The 17891-nt window shown below is 39.5% G+C and overlaps 1 protein-coding gene across 1 annotated transcript in view; it reads left to right on the plus strand.

Moving 5' to 3' along the window:
• BBS9 (Bardet-Biedl syndrome 9) overlaps positions 1-17891 on the plus strand; it is a 281935-nt gene that overhangs the window by 2399 nt on the left and 261645 nt on the right. Inside the window, exons 4-6 of the mRNA XM_058833781.1 lie at positions 2608-2758; positions 4546-4610; positions 7028-7141. Coding sequence (XP_058689764.1) covers positions 2608-2758; positions 4546-4610; positions 7028-7141 — 330 coding nt within the window. The remainder of the gene's footprint in view (positions 1-2607; positions 2759-4545; positions 4611-7027; positions 7142-17891) is intronic.

Raw genomic sequence — 17891 nt, forward strand, 5'->3', positions numbered from 1 at the left:
AAAGCGGAGCTGTTATTGATTTGGTGTACAACCTTTTTCAGTAGAAATTCATTAGGGTCTTTTAGGTTGGAAAAGATCATTGAGTCCATCAGCTAACACTGTGTTCACTACTAAACCATGTCCTTGAGCACCATGTCTACATGTCTTTTAAATGCCACTAGGAGTGGTGATTCAGCCGCTTCCCTTGGCAGTCTCTTCTGATGCTTCACAACTCTTTCGGTTAAATTTTTCCTAATATCCCATCTAGGTTTTACAGGTCCTGGTGCATGTCTAAGCCCTTCACTGGCTTTGTTGCCGTTCTCTGGCCATGCTTCACTACTTCCATGACTTTCTTGTAGTGAGGGGCCCATAGCTGAATACAGTATTTGAGGTGCAACCTCACCAGTGCTGAGTATAGGGGGGCAATACTTCTCTGGCCAAACACTTTCTGGTACAAGCCAAGATGCCATTGGTCTTCCTGTCTACCTGGGCACATGCTGGCTCATGTTCCAGGTGCTATCAACCATCACCCTAGGTACTTTTCTGTTGGGCAGCTTTGCAGCCATTCTTCCCCAAGCCTGTTGTGTTGCATGGGGTTGTTGTGACTGAAGCGAATGACCTGGCACTTGGCCTTGTTGGACCTCATACGATTGGCCTCAACCCATTGTTCCAGCCTGTCCAGATTCTGCTACAGAGCTGTCCTACCCTCCAGCAGATCAACCCTCCCACCCAACTTGGTGTCATCAGCAAACTTACTAAGGGTGCACTTGATCCCCTCATCTAGGTCGTTAATAAAGATCTCAAACAGACTGGCCCCAGTACTGAGCCCTGGGGAATGTCACTCATGACTGGTCACCAGCTGGATGTAACTTAATTCACCACAACTCTCTGGGCTCAGCTACCCAGCCACTTTTCTACTCAGCAAGCAGTACACCCATCTAAGCTGTGACTATCCAGTTTCTCTTCAGGAGAATGCTGTGGGAAATGCTGTCAAAGGTTTACTAAAGTCGAGGTAAACAACATCCACAATCTGTCACTTTTCCATTAAGCTGGTCACCTTGTCATAGAAGGAGATCAAGTTGGTCTGAACCTGCACTTCAAAAAACCCTGCTGGCTGGGTCTGATCCCCTGGTTGTCCTGTACAAGCTGCATGATAGCAGTAAAGATTATATGCTCTGTGACTTTCCCTGGTATTGAGGTCAGGCTGACTGGCCTGTAGTTCCCTGGATCCTCCTTCTGACCCTTGTAGATGGGCCATCACATTTACTAACTTGTAGTCAACTGGGAGCTTCCTGGTCTGCCAGGACTGATGATAAATGACAGAGAGTGTCTTGGTGAGCACTTCTACACTCTCAGTGTTCCTGGGTGGATCCCATCTGGCTCCATAGACTTGTGTTTGCGTCCAAGTGATGTAGCAGAATGCTGATCCTTTCCCCTTGCATTACAGGGGTCTCATTCTGCTTCTTGTTCCTGTCTTCCAGCTCAGGGGCTGGTTACCCAGAGAACAACTGGTGCCCTATTGAAGATTTAGGCAAAGGCATCACCAAATACCTCAGCCTTTTCCTCATCCTTTGTCACTATGTTTCCCCCCCACATCCAATGAAAAATGGAGATTCTCTTTTGTTGCTGATGTATTGATAGAAACATTTTTATTGTCTTTTATGGTAGTGGCTAGATTAAGTTTGAGTCGGGTTTTGGCCCTTGTAATTTTCTTCCTACATAATTCAGCCCCACTGATTCAGCTGCCCCTTCTTCCAAAGGTCATATCTCCTCTTTTTCCTGAGTTCCAGCCAAAGCTCTGTGCAGCCAGGATGGTATTCTTCCCTGCAAACCTGTCTTTTGTCACTGGAGGATGGTCTGGTCCTTTTAAAACTTCATTTGTTACAAATGTTCAGCCTTCATGGGTCCCTTTGCCCTTCAGACTGACTTCCAAGGGACTCTGTCAACCAGTCTCCTAAATGGTTGAAAGTCTGCCCTCAGGAAGCCCATGACAGCTGTTCTGCTGTTACCCTCCTTCCTTCTATAAGAATCAAAAATAAAATTTTGTGATTGCCGACTATAACCTCCAACCATTGCATCACTGACAAATTCTTCTCTGCTCAGAAACAGCAAATCTGGTGGGGCACCTTCCCTAGTTGGCTCCTTTGCCAGTTGTGTAAGGTATCTTTCATGTGCTCCAGGAATCTCCTAGACAGTTCCTCTCTGCTGTGTTATATTTTCAGCAGACATCTGGTAAATTGAAGTCCTCCAAAAGACCAAGGGCTGGTGATTGTGAGACTTCTTCAAGCTGCTTGTAGACTATTTTGTTGCCTCTTTGTCCTTGTTGGGTGGTCTGTAACAGACTCCCACCATGACATCTGCCTCATTGCCCTTCTCCCTCATTCTTACCCATAAGCACTCAACCCTATTGCTGCCATCACTGGTGCTGACAGACATTCACGGACCTGCAAAATATATAATTGCTGAAGTTAAACTAGAAGACAGAACATAATAAACATTAATTGAATCATGTCAATATTCTATCTTTTTAGGGTATTATTTGAAGCACTCTGCAGCAAATTGAATTCCACATGTGCTATTTTATTGTGTAGTATCCTATATGTTGTTTTTATTTGTTTGTTTGTTTAGATAAAATTATTGTGGGCAGTTATAAGGGATATCTCCGAATCTTTAATCCACATCCTGTGAAACCTGGAGATGAAGTACAACCTGAAGACTTGCTCTTGGAAGTGCAGTTGCGAGAACCAATATTGCAGGTTGAAGTGGGAAAATTTGTTTCGTAAGTAAATAGCAGGCTATGGTGCTGTTTATTTAAATCTTAGATTTGATTCTAAATCTTAGATGTGATTTTCTTCCTTTGTTTTGGAGGGTGAATTTTCAGTTTCTAGATGGGCAACTATTAATCACATCTATGAATCCTATAATATGCATTTGAATTGCTTCTTGAATCATCTTCATGTGAGAGAATTTTTACTTAAGGTATATATATAGAGGACAATATCGCATCAGGCTGGAGCTTATCTGGCTCTATCACTTTGGCCTGTGCCAGGAGTGGGTCACACCCCAGGAGCAGGACGACCCGAGGTGCCACTAGAGCACTTGCTCTAAGGCCTTCTGGCTGTCAGTCTGCCTTTTTGGTCTCCTCAGTCCTGCGCTCTGAGGAGGCAAGGACAAGAGGGAGGGCTTTTGCATGGGATAATAGAGGATTTATTGCTCTGGAGAATCTCGGGGGCAAAAGACAGAAAATCCGAGTGTGCAACAGCTGAAATAGGGAGGCGGTTCAAAGGGAGGGTGCAAAGCATCAGCTAATCAGAGATATCCTGGGGAGGGTAAAAGACAGGGTTCACAAAATCATCATCCAATGATGGAGGTAGTGGCGGGGGGAAAACTAGGTCACATGGACTAGTCAAGCATCGAAGTTTAGGGGATTTCCGAAGTGGAATTCCAAGCATGTGGTGGGCCTAAGACAGGATTGACCAGAGACTCAGGGTAGATTGACAGTGTGGGGTGGGGGGGTCTCATTTGGACCAAACCATCAACTTGGGCAATAACAGAACATACCATTAACAAGAAACACACTGCAACAGCATAATCTTCCAGATAGTTATACAATTTTTTATAAGTATGTAGAACAGCAAAAACTTAACATTGAAAGTTATCTTTTAAGGTGTTAAGAATACTTGACTAACTTGTTATGTTAGTTAATGTTATGGTCTAGGATGTAATGCTGGCCAATTGTTTCCTGTTTGATAGGGGATAGAAGATCCTTAATTCCAATGAATTTAATGGAAACATGTGGCCAGGTAGAGGAGAGATACTGTGACTCTAAGGAAAACACCTTATAGTTAATTGGCAGTAAGAGAATCTACTTAGGAGAATTTTATTTTAGAAATTAGTTCTTGAAGGATTAATTTTAATTTTGAAATGAACTTCTAATACTGTAGCATGAACATTATTTAAAAAATGAAAGTAAAATCTGTACTAATCATGGGAAGCATTCATGCTCTGAGACCAAAGGCTCAAGTACTCATGGAGTGACCCTTTGCAGGAATCATAATGTCTTACTCTGTGAAATGAGATAAAACATTTTCTGTATTTACAGCACAAGTACTTTCTTAGAAATACAATTTGTGTTTGGAGGAAGAAGAATGTGAGGGTTTGGAGGTTCTATGCAGCTAGTACAGAAGTGAATTTAAAAAAGTTTGTGTCTGATATTGCTGCATAATGCTTGTTTGGAGGGATGATCCACATATCATCCCTTCATGAAGGATCAACAGCACCTTATTTCAGATGAACTTCAAACTAAACTGGAAAAATAATGGGGTTGCTCTTCATATTTGAAACCCAAAATATGTTCTTAAAGGATTAAAATTTTGATTTTGAAATTACTTTGGCATGAATTTAGGAAGATCAGTACTTCTGAGTTTTTATGCTAGCATCTAACACCCAAACCTTTGCATTTGGCCTACACATGAGAACAATTTCAACATGTTACTTGAATTTTATCCTGTATGCATTCTATTTTGATTTATCTGAAAATAGTGTTTTTTATACCCTTCTTTACAGTGGTACTGAAGGACTTCATCTGGCTGTGTTGCATTGCCGGAAACTCTGTGTGTATGCTGTTTCAGGTTAGTTTACAGATCCAAACTTTCCAGCGATTTTAAGTGTATTCTGAAGTTTGAATTATGTTAATGTTAAACTTAGTATATACAATGTTTGCTCATCATCACTGAAGATCTGCAGTCATGTTATTTCACTCAAGCCCACATATGAAGAGGAGACGCTAGTAATTAGGTTTAGGAGAGATTTGCTGATCTGCTCCATGCCTGAGATGCTGTGATGTGTGTGATGGTCTGTGGTTAGCAGTGATTGATAGCAACTAGTTCTCATTATGGTTTTATGAATTGGTGTTATTGTTCAACATGCTAATGAACAAATGGTTGTAAAATGCCAACCTACTTAGCTCTTTAAAAATAAACAATTATGATTCTTTCTGAAGTCAGAAGTCCAGATAATTTTTTAGAAAGCCAGAACATTAGTAAGGTAGCCCATGAGAAGACAGGAGGTTAATACTTGTAATAAGGTGAAACCACTGTATTAAATCCTTTTTTTTTCTACTGGCTTTGGCTAGAAATTCTATATGATGTGTTCTCTCTCTCTGTGTGAAGAGCCTAGTCATTAAATACATATTCTGTGCTTTGAGTTTTTTTCTTCTGTATGCTCAAAGCAAAGCACAGATTTAAGAGATCTATCAATGGTACACCCATTTTCAAAATTCAATAGACAACATGGCATTGTTCATTTTCTGCATGCAGGGACACACTCTGTTATTCCTTTCATTACAAGAGCATGGTTTTCTTGTAGGAGAAGCTTTTTCCTATTTACAGCCTTGTAGTCAGGTTACAAAAATGTGCTCTCTTTGCCTATCTGGAGACACCTGTGAAAGTGGTCTTTGCTGAGGAGGGATTCTTTGAGATGTACTGCAGTTTTTGTGCATTCTATTTGCTGTAATAATGTTTATCCCTTAGGATTGTAGCCTACCAGTGCAATTTTTATTAAAACAATTTATTTTAAAATCTGCATTAAGAGTGTACAACATTAAGTCTAGAAGTCTTTAGTAGTTATAATTTGTTGTTTGGTTTACATGGCTTAAGCGGTTAAGTAATAATAAAAGTAAATTTTGCTTTCTTTTAATAGACTTTTCATACTAATCTGTAAGCAGTCATACTTTAATGGTAATTTCCGTTATATGAGTGGATACTCTCAAGCTTCTCTGAGAAACAACTATCATTACTTCTTTATGCTTTTAAGGCAAATTACACTTTGATAAAGTGGAATCCTTACTTGCTTTTTACATGTTACTGTATTTGTTATTCATAATAAAAATTCCTATGCTGTTTCTTTTGACAAATGAAAGCATCCTTCAAGGCTGACTAAAGTATGCCTTGATATTGTATTATTGTCAATATACACAGACTGACTTCTTTGTGACTTGTTTATCCTGAAGTGTTTCTGATTTTCTAGTTACTACTCAGCAGAGCTTTTTCCCTCATGTCTATTCCAGTCTTTTCCCTAACATGGGCCTGCTTTAGGGGCAATTGTTTAAAGCTGATTTAAACTGTTTAAAACTTTGGTTTGATTGGAGAAATTGCCTAAAAGGTAAGCATAAGCTACAAATCTTTCATAGAATTTTGTTTAAGTTGTTGGAATAATCTTTGTATTAAATTAAAGTTGTGGTAAGATTTAGCAGAAAACACCTTTTTTCCCAGCTGATGTGGCTATTCTCAAAGGTTTTGGTTTACTTTTTTTTTTTGTTTGCTAATATTAGTCCTTAAGTATTACTTTATGTAATGAACTTTCTTCATGGGTTTCAGGAAAAACTTGATTCTCAAAAGAGGAATTTCAGCTTCTTTAGAAAGACTTTTATTTTCTGGTAGTTCCTTGAAGGAGTCAGGAAGTTGGAATTTATGCAGGCCTTTTCAGAGAATGTGACGTATATCACAAAATTATTTTTGTTATCCTTTGTTTGTATTTTATTGTTCCCTTCAATTTCAGACAAAGTAAAAGGAAATGAGTGTGTCCTAAACACAGCTTTGTCCAGTGGTAGCTAATGACCAGCTACAACTTAATTTGAGACAAAGACTAAAAGACTATTGCAGCTGAAGCTGGCTGTTAGGTATAGTATATTTACCAAATAGCTAGAAAATCATAAGAATTCCCCTTTGAGCAGGGGGAATTAAAGCTTTTTTTTTCTCTTGGAGGAGTGCCCAATATGAAAAATATGTTTAAGCAACGAAATCTCAGCATTTTGCAAAGCCTTTATACCATGTATAGTATAACGACACGTTATTTCTGATTCTGGCCTTTAGGAATTTTGTAGCTTGGTGATTTTTTTTTTCAGAAAGCAGAAATGTGAGCCTGCATATCTCAAAAGTCACTGGAAATTAAGTTACATTTTCTTCAGATTGTTTACACTGATACTCCTTTATTTTTTCCATAGTGTGTGGATCAAATTAATAAATATTTACCCTTTGTTTTTTTGTAGGAACTCAGGGGAATGTGGAGCATGGGAACCAGTATCAGATTAAACTGATGTATGAGCACAATCTTCAGAGAACTGCTTGTAATATGACTTATGGCCCATTTGGTGGTGTAAAAGGTAAGCTTCTTGTTTCTTTATAATTAGTTTAACTGAATTTTGAAAGGTAGCATGGTGCTGCTGTCTAGAAGAAGGCATCTTTCTATGCATGATGGTACTTTTTGTCTGATGCATATTGGAAATAACTCAAGTTGAAATGAGTGAAGAATATTAAATGCAGAGCAGTTTTTTTTCCCCTCACATTTTGAACTGGGTATGAGTTTACAAGGATAATATTGATTTCAAAAAAGTGACAAAATTCCTGGCTCTTTCCTTGTAAAGTACTTCAACATCTAAAAAAATAATTGTTTTCTTCTGTGCTTGAATTCTGTTTTACTTTTCTGTGCTTGCTTATCCTGGACAAATTAAAAAGTTAACATATTCTTTTGCTGAACCTAAGGTATCAAGTTTCTTTAAAGATATGTAATGCAGACTTCTAAAAAAACTGCTAAAGCTTAGATTGGGAAAACATAACAGTGGACAATAATATTTATGGTGTATTTGTAGATTTGAATGAGTTTAATAGATATCAGTGTTTTGTGGATTTGTGGACTTGTGAACTTGTTTTTGTGTTCTGATATGGAAGCATTTAGATAGGCTTTGCATAACATCTTTTTTTTAGAAGTAAAGATTGCCCAAAAGTATTTGGGGAGTGGCAGTCATCAACAAAACTAATGTCTCTAAACTGTTGGCAGAGTGATAATTCACTTTACAAGACAGAAAGTCTCCTGCATCAATATAGCAAATATATGCAGACAGTCCCTCAGTTCTGTGTCTGTAATAACCTTCCAATAATAATGCTACAATGTCTTACCCTAAACTCAGGCTTGTCCCTGGGCTTAAATTCAGCCAACCAAAATCCTTACTGATTGAAGAAGAGATTTTCACCTACTAATTTCTTACAGCTACCTTGGGTGAAATGGTTAGCTCATGTGGGTGAGAAGGTATAAGGGCTATGAGTATCTTGAGGAGTGAGTGTATATGGTATGAACATGTTCCTGTTAAAAGCAGAAAGACAATACAATGTTCCTAAATCTGAGAAGGAATAATGTCCTCTGACATTCTACAGTGGAGTTGCAGTAACAAATGTATAGGGGACAGTGAACTAAGTTGTGTCTGGAATGGTTCAAAAAGAATAAAACAAACACCATGCAGTGCTGCAGAAGAAGTTCTCTGGATTTTTGACATGTGTGTTTATTGTGTTTATTTACTATGGAGGTCTATGTAGAGGTCCGACCACCAGCTCAATCTTCATGCCAGACCTATGTCTTGAGCTGTGGGGGATGTAAGAAATCTGATGAAGAAAGTGTCTTTGCAAACTAGGGAGACAGGAGGTAATGTTTACCCTAGAACTTACTCAGCAAGCAAAACACTTTTCAACACCTAGGATGATCAAAATGAGGGCCAATCTTGACAAAGCAGTAAGAGCAGCAGAAGGAACTCTAGTAAGTTCTGTAAATTTATCAGAGTTTTCTGTTTTAGCATGTTGTGCAAATTACCTTTTCCTTTTTTTTTCACCATGTTCCAGTTCACATATGTGTTATTGCTGTTGGGCAAAGAATGATCTCAAGTCATAAATAAGGAAGGCAGGGATTTTTGTTATGTAATGAATAATGCATAACATTATTCATTACATAACATATTTTAAGATCAAGATGCTTTCTGTTTAAGACCTAAATCTAGGAAAATTGTAGTGAATGTTCAGGTACCTGTTAGGAGGCTAATAAGGCAAGTGTTGATGCATCAGAGAAATTGGCAAAATGGACATAGGGAAAGTTCTTTTTGGGAAATGAAGGAATATTCTTTTTTTGATAGATTTTCTGAATGTTCTTTTTATGTGGCTTTCCTAGACCATCTGATTAGATTTCTTATCAAGGATATGCTTTTAATCTTGCCCCAAGCGTTTTTCAGTGAGTCTATTTTAGGTTTCTTAAGTATCATCTTTAATATCTTGTTCATAAGCCTTGAGGTTTATGAAGGACAGTATTGTTTTTATTTCCATCTTGCAAGTCCAGCCAGAGTGAATTAGAAAGGAGGTCTAGCAAGTGCTGTTAATTTCAGTAAACAAATGCCTGTCCTGGTCTAGCCTGCCATGCTATCTATGTGTATCTGTGTTTGGCAGATGTTCTGGTGTGCCACTGAAAGTCTGTAAGTAAACAAACTTTTTTTTTTTTTTTTTTTTTACCATCAGCCTTCCACAGGCTTCTCTGGAATTCTTTTCAGGCATCTGCTAACAGTGTCTTTTGCCTTCAGTAGAGGTTAATTCATGGTGGTGCTATAAGCCTGTAGCAATGAGCTTGCTTTGCTAACAGTCTTCCTTCTGCACCACAGTCTGGAAGTAGAATAAGAAAATACAGGGAGAGGTTTTGCATTTATTGCCATCTGTTACTACTGTGACTAATGCGTGTCTTACTGCTATACTCAAGCATGTTTGAAACAATGTGTGGGTGAAAGAGACCCTTCACAAGTCGTGTTCACGGAGCTACTGAAGCAGACACAGGAGAATGGCAATCGCACAGAAGGAGGAAAGCATGTGTACAGGGAAAGCATGCCGTGGGAGTGTTGGGGAGGAGGGTGAATGTCAGACCCTCAGGAATATGATTTTTCATCTTAGTAAGCAAAGAATGCTGTAGGAGTTGACACAAAGAACTTGATCTATGAAGTTGCTCAGATTTCTCTTGCTGAAGATTATGCTTTTTTTCTTTTTATGGAGATCTTAATCCTATACCTTCAGTGGTAAGTCAGTGCGTTCTACTCAGCCATATGATTTAACACTGACAAAAGAAAAAAGAGATTGAGTTTGCAGTCTTGAGGGCTATGGGATAGGTGAAAAGTAAAGCCAGGACCATGAACTTTAGGCAAGCAAACTTCCCACTCTTCAAGGAGTTAGTTTGACCCCTTGTGAAGCACTCTCAGGGACAAGGAGTCAGAAAATGGCTGATCTTCAAGGGTGCCTTCCATAGAGTGCAAGAGCTCAGGATCCCCAGGTGTGAGAAATTGGGAAAGGAAGGCAAGAGATGAACATGTCTAAGTTGAGATCTGCTGGTCAAACTAAAGGGCAAGAAGGTAATGCACACCTAGTGGAGACAGGGATAGGTGATCTGGGAAGAATATAGGGATGCTGTCTGGTTGACGAAGGAAGGGGTCAGAAAAGCCAAGGTACAGTTGGAGATGAACTCGGTGAGGGGTGCAAAGAAAAACAAGAATAGCTTCTACAGGAACATTAACCAGAAAAGGAAGGTCACAGGAAGCAACACTGGCAAACTGGTAAGAGTGGACGAGTGGAAGGCTGAGAAACTCAACAACTTTTTTTCCTTAGTCTTCACTTGTAATCTGTCTTCCCACACCTCTAAAGTGGTAGAGAGCAGAATGGGGACTGGGGGAACAAAATCTCTCCCACTGCAAGGAAAGATTGATTTTGTGACCACCTGAGGAACCTAAGTCTATGTGACTGCACTGAATGATGTTATTATGCTTCTGACCTGATGGAATTGTCTGATGTAGTTGCCAATCTACACTCCATGATTCTTGAAAAGTCTTGAAAAGGCAGCAGGTGAAATCCAGGTTACTGGAAAAAGGGAAACACTGAATGCATTTTAAAAGGACTGGAAAGGAGCCCCCCAGGAAGTAGCAACCTGTCAGCCTCACCTCTGTGCCTGGAGCAAAACTTCCTAGAAGCTGTGCTAAGGCACATGGAGAACAGGGATGTGACTCTAGACAGTGAGCATGGTGTCACTAAGGGCAAGTCCTGACAGATCAACTAGAGGTCTAGTGGAAGAGTGTCATGGAGTGACTACACCAGTGGATGAGGTAAGGATTATGGATGCCATCTATCTGGACTTCTGTAAAGCGTTTGACACACTCCCCCAAAACATCTGTCTCTTTAAATTGGTGAGAGGTAGTTTTGATAGGTGTGCTGTTCACTGGATGATGAATTGGTTGTATGGTTGCATCTAGAGAATAATAGAATCACAGAAAATTCTGTTTGAAGGGACCCATGAGGATCATCCAGTCCAGCTCATGACCCTGTGCAGGACACCTCAAGAATCACACAATGACATTTTTGAACTCAGACAGAGTTCAAAAATGTCATTGGTGGTGTTACCACTTGCCTGGGCAGCCTGCTCAACCACCCTCTGTGTGAGAAACTTTTTCTGATATCCAATCTAAACCTCACCTGGCTCACCTTTTTGTCTTTTCCTCAAGTCCTGTCAGTGGTCACTAAAGTGAAAGATCAGTACCTGCTCCTCTACTTCCCCTCAGGAGGATGTTGATTGATATCTCCTCTCAGTTTCCTCTTCTCTAGGCTGAACAAATTAAGTGACCTCTGTTGCTCCTTCCTCTCCAGACCCCTCACCATCCTATAGAAGTAGAGAATGACAAGTGGTGCTCCTTGGGCATCTGTAGTAGGACCTGTGCTCTTTAATATCTTCATCAATGATGTATTTTAGGCAGTGGGATTGAGTACACCCTCAGCAAGCTTGCAGATGACACTAAGCTTTGTGGTGCAATTGATACACTAAGCTTTGTGGTGCAATTGGCACACCTGAAGGGTGGGATGCCATCCAGAGGCACCTGGACAAGCTTTAGAAGTGGACCCATGGCAACCTGACAAAGTTCAACAAGTCCAAGTGCGAGGTGCTACAGCTGCGTCTGGGCAATCCCAGACATGAGTACTGATGAATTCATTGTGAACAGCCCTATGGAGAAGAACTTGGGTGTTCTCATGGATGAAAAGCTGGATGTGAGACAACAGTTTGTGCTCACAGCCTGGAAAGCCAAGTGTGTCCTGGGCTGCATCAAAAACAGCATGACCAGTGGGGTGAGGGAGTGATTGTCTCCCTTGTGAGACCCCACCTGTGTAGCTGCTTGCAGTTCTGGAGTCCTCATCACAGGAAATACATGGAACTGTTGGGGCAGGTCCAGAGGAGGGTCAGGAATATGAGCAGAGAGCTGGAGCACCTCTCTTATGAAGACAGGCTGAGAGAGTTGGAATTATTCAGCCTGGAGAAGAAGGATTCAGGAAGACCTTAATGTGGTCTTCAACTACTTAAAGGGAGCCTAAAGGAAAGCTGAGGACAAATGGTTTATACTAAAAGAGGGACAATTTAGATTAGATATAAGGAGGAAGTTTTTTTACAATGAGGGTTGTGAAACACTTAAGGTTAGGTTGGATGGGGTTCTAAGCAACCTGATCTAGAAGATGTCCCTCATTGTGGGGGAGGTTTGGACTAGATAACCTTTAAAGAACCCTTCTAATCCAAACTATTCTATGATTTGATGATTTTAATGTCTCTGGAATTGTTTCATGTGTTCGAAATGTAGAAACAAACACCACTAGATGTGTGCTGCATTCTCATTCAGCTTTCTTCTATGTAAGTTTTTGTTGTTCTGTCCCTGCTAGTTTATGGCAAGCTTAGACCCTTGTAATATTTTGGTCTATTTGACAGCACATCTCTTTGGTTGAAATCTGATGGAGATGTAAAACATACAACGTACAGCTGTTACTTCTCAAGTGTTGATTTTTTTTGTCTCTTGTATTAAGAAAAAGCTGTTCGTGATTTCTCTGTGGGGGGTATTGTGAAGTAAAGAAACCTATTTTGTAGCCTAATTCCTACATTTCATGTCTTCAGATTAATGACTTGGTCTATGAGCAATCTTCACATGTGGAAGAATTGAAATAGATGTTCTCATAGCAGGAACAGATGAAGAAACAACAAACTCATTTATTCTCATCCCAGAAAGTTGAAACTTAAATTAAAGAAGCTGTTAAAACTGTGGAGTAAAAAACTCAAAGACTGAGAAGCTGACCAATGGCTTGCATAGTTTAACAGTGTATGTTTTTCTTGAAAATACCAGAGTGTGAATTGTGGGTGTCACCACTAGATGGTCCTCTTAGAACAGTTACAGGTCACCATTTCTAAAGCTGCATTTATTCTTGAATCGATTCTACAGGTGTATTTGCTGCAACAGTTAAGTATAGAAAGCACAAAAGCACTTTCCAAAAACCTCTATAGATAAAAGGCTTTTATTGATCGAAACAAAAAGTATTCTGTTGGTTGTAGAACTTCAGCAAAAAGGTGAAATGAAATTGACTCTTACTTTCAGCTTACTTCAGAACTGAAGGCCCAGAGGTGTGAGAAATAACTATGAAATCTCTTATAAGTTTAGCTAGAATTCTAAACAAAGCTAATGGAAATGTTTAAAAATAGTAAATGGAAAACACCTACAAAGGTGAAAATATACAAGTCAAACATAGTGTAGACAGAGTTGGTTGTGACTTAGAATTTTAAAATCTGTGGCAAAGGATTATAATGCAGATCTTTACATTTCTTTGCTGCTTTAGCTATGCATTTGTTTCTTGCTGTTTCTGAGCACTGGTGCTAAAATGAATACAAGAAACTATCAAGAAGTGACATAGAAAGATCAGCTATTGATTTTATATTAAAAAAAAATCAATATTTTTAGCCCAGACTTTCAAAAGTTGAACTTAACTTTAAGCCACTGCCTTTGTTGTTTAGAATGTATGTCTCCTTTTCATATTTCTGAGCTCTTCCTCACCGTCTTAGAGCTATAAGTTGAGTTTGTCATCCAGTGCTCCAGTTCTAACAAATGGGTCATTTTAGATAGGATGATTCATGATAAAATCATGAGTCTGTAGCGCTGACCCCTGGTTTTCAACCAAGTGAACCCTTAACTTAGGCACAAAATGTCACAGCCCTTAAGTAATGAACAGATTGTAAACTTCATGGTTTACTTCAGATAAAAAAATTTAAAGAGCTTGAGAGTACTCTATCTTAAGGTGTCTTTTTTTTTTTAAGAAAATGAAGGTGAAAAAACATGTATCTTTATGATTTATGTTACACCCTTATTTATGGTGAGGACTCAGCTTTACAAAAATTTTACTTTATATATTCATCACGTAAGTTTTATAAGGTCAGGTTGTACTTTTATGGCATCATACAATTACGCCACCAGAGACTGCCATGCTAAGAATTCAACTGTCATTATATGAAGTGATATTTGCTGATAGCTTATACTATCTTGGAAAGTATTTTCTGTTTTCACATCTGTAGTATGTTCTGAGTCTTTATGAGTCAAATACCAATGACCTAGTACTTGGATTTAGCTCATAATTTAAGATGATGAGCTCATTAAAGAGGTTAAGTTTGGAGGCAGCCTGGGCTGTGGCGGCTCTGGCCTGGTTGAGTTTGTGATCTCAAGGAGCATGGTCTTGGCAAGAAGCAAAGTCAGGACCCTGAGTTTTGGTAGAGTGAAATTCCAGATTCTAAGGAGCTGGTGAATGAGATGCCCTGAAAAGCTGTCCTTAGAGACAAAGCTGACCAGACCTGTCACTTTTCTTAGAGCACAAAGCTCTCCATCCCACTGTGTGAGAAATCAGGCAAGGTAGGGCAGATACCAGCATGGATGAGCGAGGATTTAGTCCTCAAACTGAGAAGTTAGAAAGAAATGCACAGCCAGTGGAAACAGAAGACGGTGACCTGGGGAGAGTACAGGAATATCGTTCAAATGTGTAGGAATGGGATCAAGAAAGTCAAAGCACTGATGGAACAGAACTTGGTGAGGGATGTGAAAAATAACAAAAAGCTATTCTGTAAATATACAGTGTCAGAAAGGAAAGGCCAAGGAGGATGTACCCCCCAATAAATGACAAAGGAGAACTGGTAGCAACAGATATGAAGAAGACAGGTAGTCAATGAGTTTTTTGCCTCAGTCTTCACTGACAGTCAGGTTTCCCACATCTCAAATCCTTGAACATCTAGTGAGAGTCGGGAGAACCAAGTGCCTCCTGCTGTAAGCAAAGAGCAGGTTTGGGACTACTTGATGAAACTGAATAGCCACAAGTCTGTGGGGCCTGATGACATGCATCCCAGGGTCCTGATGGAACTGACTGATGTTGTTGCAAAGCCACTGCATTGTATTTGAAATACAATATAGCAGTCAGGTAAAGTCCCATTAACTGGAAAAAGGGAAACACCTCTCCTATTTATAATAAGAGGAGAAAGGAAGATCTGGGAAACAGATCATCCTGGAAGCAATGTTAAGGCATGGCTTCACTAAGGACAGATCATATCTGACCAATCTTTCTGTGATGGACTTACTGCAATGGTTGACAAAGGACAGTGAATGGATATTTTCTACCTGGGCTTCTCTAAGGTGTTTGTCATGGGCCTACATGGCAACCTTACCTCCAAACTCGAGAGATGTAGATTTGCTGGACGGACTATTTGATGGATAAGGAATTGGCTGGATGGATGCAGCAGGAGAGTTGTGGTCAATGGCTTTATGGCCAGGTGGAGGCTGGTGACAAGTGGTGTCTCTTAGGGGCTCTGTCTTGTGACAGCATGTAGACAATGGATTGAGTGCACCCTCAGCAAGTTTGCAGATGACACTAAGGTGTGTGGTGCAATTGGCACACCTGAAGGGTGGGATGCCATCCAGAGGCACCTGGACAAGCTTTAGAAGTGGACCCATGGCAACCTGACAAAGTTCAACAAGTCCAAATGCAAGGTGCTACAGCTGCGTCTGGGCAATCCCAGACAAGAGTACTGATGAATTCATTGTGAACAGCCCTATGGAGAAGAACTTGGGTGTTCTCATGGATAAAAAGCTGGATGTGAGGTAATAGTTTATGCTCACAGCCTGGAAGGCCAAGTGTGTCCTGGGCTGCATCAAAAACAGCATGACCAGTGGGGTGAGGGAGTGATTGTCTCCCTTGTGAGACCCCACCTGTGTAGCTGCTTGCAGTTCTGGAGTCCTCATCACAGGGAAGACCTGGACCTATTAGAGCAGGTCCAGAGAAGGTCCACAAAAACAATCAGAAGGATGGAACATCTCTTCTCCAAAGACAGGCTGAGACAGCTGTGTTTTTTCAACCTGGAGAAAAGGCTCTAGGGAGACCTTGTTGTGCCCTTACATTATTAAAAGGGGCTTACAGAGAAGAGGGAGTGTGATCTTTTACAAGGGCAGATAGTGATAGGACAAATGGGAACGGTTTTATACTAAAAGAAGAGAGATGTCCCATCCCTGGGATTTTTCAAGGCTAGGTTGGATGGGCCCCTGAGCAACCTGCAAAGAACAGTGACATCATCAACTAGATCAGGTTGCTCTGAGACCTGTCCAGTCTGATCCTGAATATTTCTAGGGATGGTGCATTCACCACCTTAGCGCACAATCTGTTCCAGAGTTTTACCACCCTCCTTGTTAAAAAGTTCTTTCTTATGTCTAATCTAAATCAACCCTTTTTTACTAAAACCTTTACCTCTTGTCCTATAACAACATGCTCTTCTAAAAGTTTATCCCCATAAATAATTTAAAATGTTGTACTTAGCTGATAAACCCTAAGTGATGGATTTTTTTTTGCTGATTGAAAGCTTCTGATAAGTAAGTTGCATGTTATTCCATCCTTAAAAGATAGGAATAGAGTGAAGTAAGTGGTTCCAGTTGAGAATTCCTTTTCTTATTCTTCTTTATCATGCAGTATGCCTCCAGTTCAGTTTCTGAGGCATAAATCTGGTATTAATCTAAAAATAGTCAAGTATTATTAAGCAATATTACATATATTGTTTAGTCTTAATAAAGTTAAAACAATGATAATTGAAAAATAGTGAGAAGGGTATTTTTTGGTAGCTAGGTAGTGATTGGATTTTGAGCCAGTATTGTTACATTTTGTGATAAAATTTGGTCATAATTTTATATTATTCCCATGTTTTGTTTTTTTATGGTTACACCAAAATCATGTAGGTGTAATTATTTTAATTAAAAAAATGATGATTTGGATCTCTTCTACCTGTGCAGAATTTTGGTTAATCGATTTACCATTGTTGACATCAGTTGTATGAAATAGTAGTAGTAAACTATCTTCATGCAAAAATATTAGAACTCCTTATAGATGCGTAATCACACAGAGATCAGTTGAGATAATTATCAGCTGCTTAAGAATCTCATGAATTTACATATTGGCACAGTAGAAGATTTGCAGGGAATGGGCATTAAGCAAAACTCATTTTTGACTCAGTGCAAATAATTTCATATTACTTCATAATTAATTTTATTGTCTCCTTCTGAATTGATGTTTAGATAATTAGTGCTGAAGTTACCTTAATTTTGTACCTACAACATACAGAATAAACTCTGACCTTGACAAATTATGTGCCTTGAGTTTGTCATGTCCATATTGAAGGTATTTAGACATGGTATGTTTTTCTGCCTGTAGAGAATTCTGTGAAAAAAGACTGTAGTTTGGAGCATGACTCTTACTCCTACTTTACCGTATTTTCTGTTGGATGGGTTAGGACTTAGCCACTTTATACTGTTAGCTTAAGTCCTTCTACATCCTGAGAAACAGTCAATGTACTTCTTGGGCCTGACTGTTCTTAAAAAGAGGTATTTACTGATGTGGAACCTGTTTATAAGAAATGATGGTATTATGCTTTTTGTAGTGGAAGAAAAGTGCCCTTATTTCCTTGAAATAGTTTGCAGATCAGGCTACAATTTCATTCTTTGCCTTGTTTGCCTTGAGTCAGATGTGACTTATGTTTGAGGAAGGTATATGCACTAAATTTCTGCTGAAGTAATGTGAAGAGTAGAGAAGGGCTTTGAAGTAAAAACTAAGCCACTGTTACTTGAAACTTTGGCAGCTTTACAGATTATCACATAAATTTCCTGTGGTCAGTAGTGCATTAGACTGAATGCTGGACAGCATAGTAACTCGTATATGAGCAAACAATGGTATGTAAGAAGTGAACAG

The sequence above is a fragment of the Poecile atricapillus genome, chromosome 2, assembly GCF_030490865.1.
Source record: "Poecile atricapillus isolate bPoeAtr1 chromosome 2, bPoeAtr1.hap1, whole genome shotgun sequence".
Lineage (NCBI taxonomy): Eukaryota > Metazoa > Chordata > Aves > Passeriformes > Paridae > Poecile > Poecile atricapillus.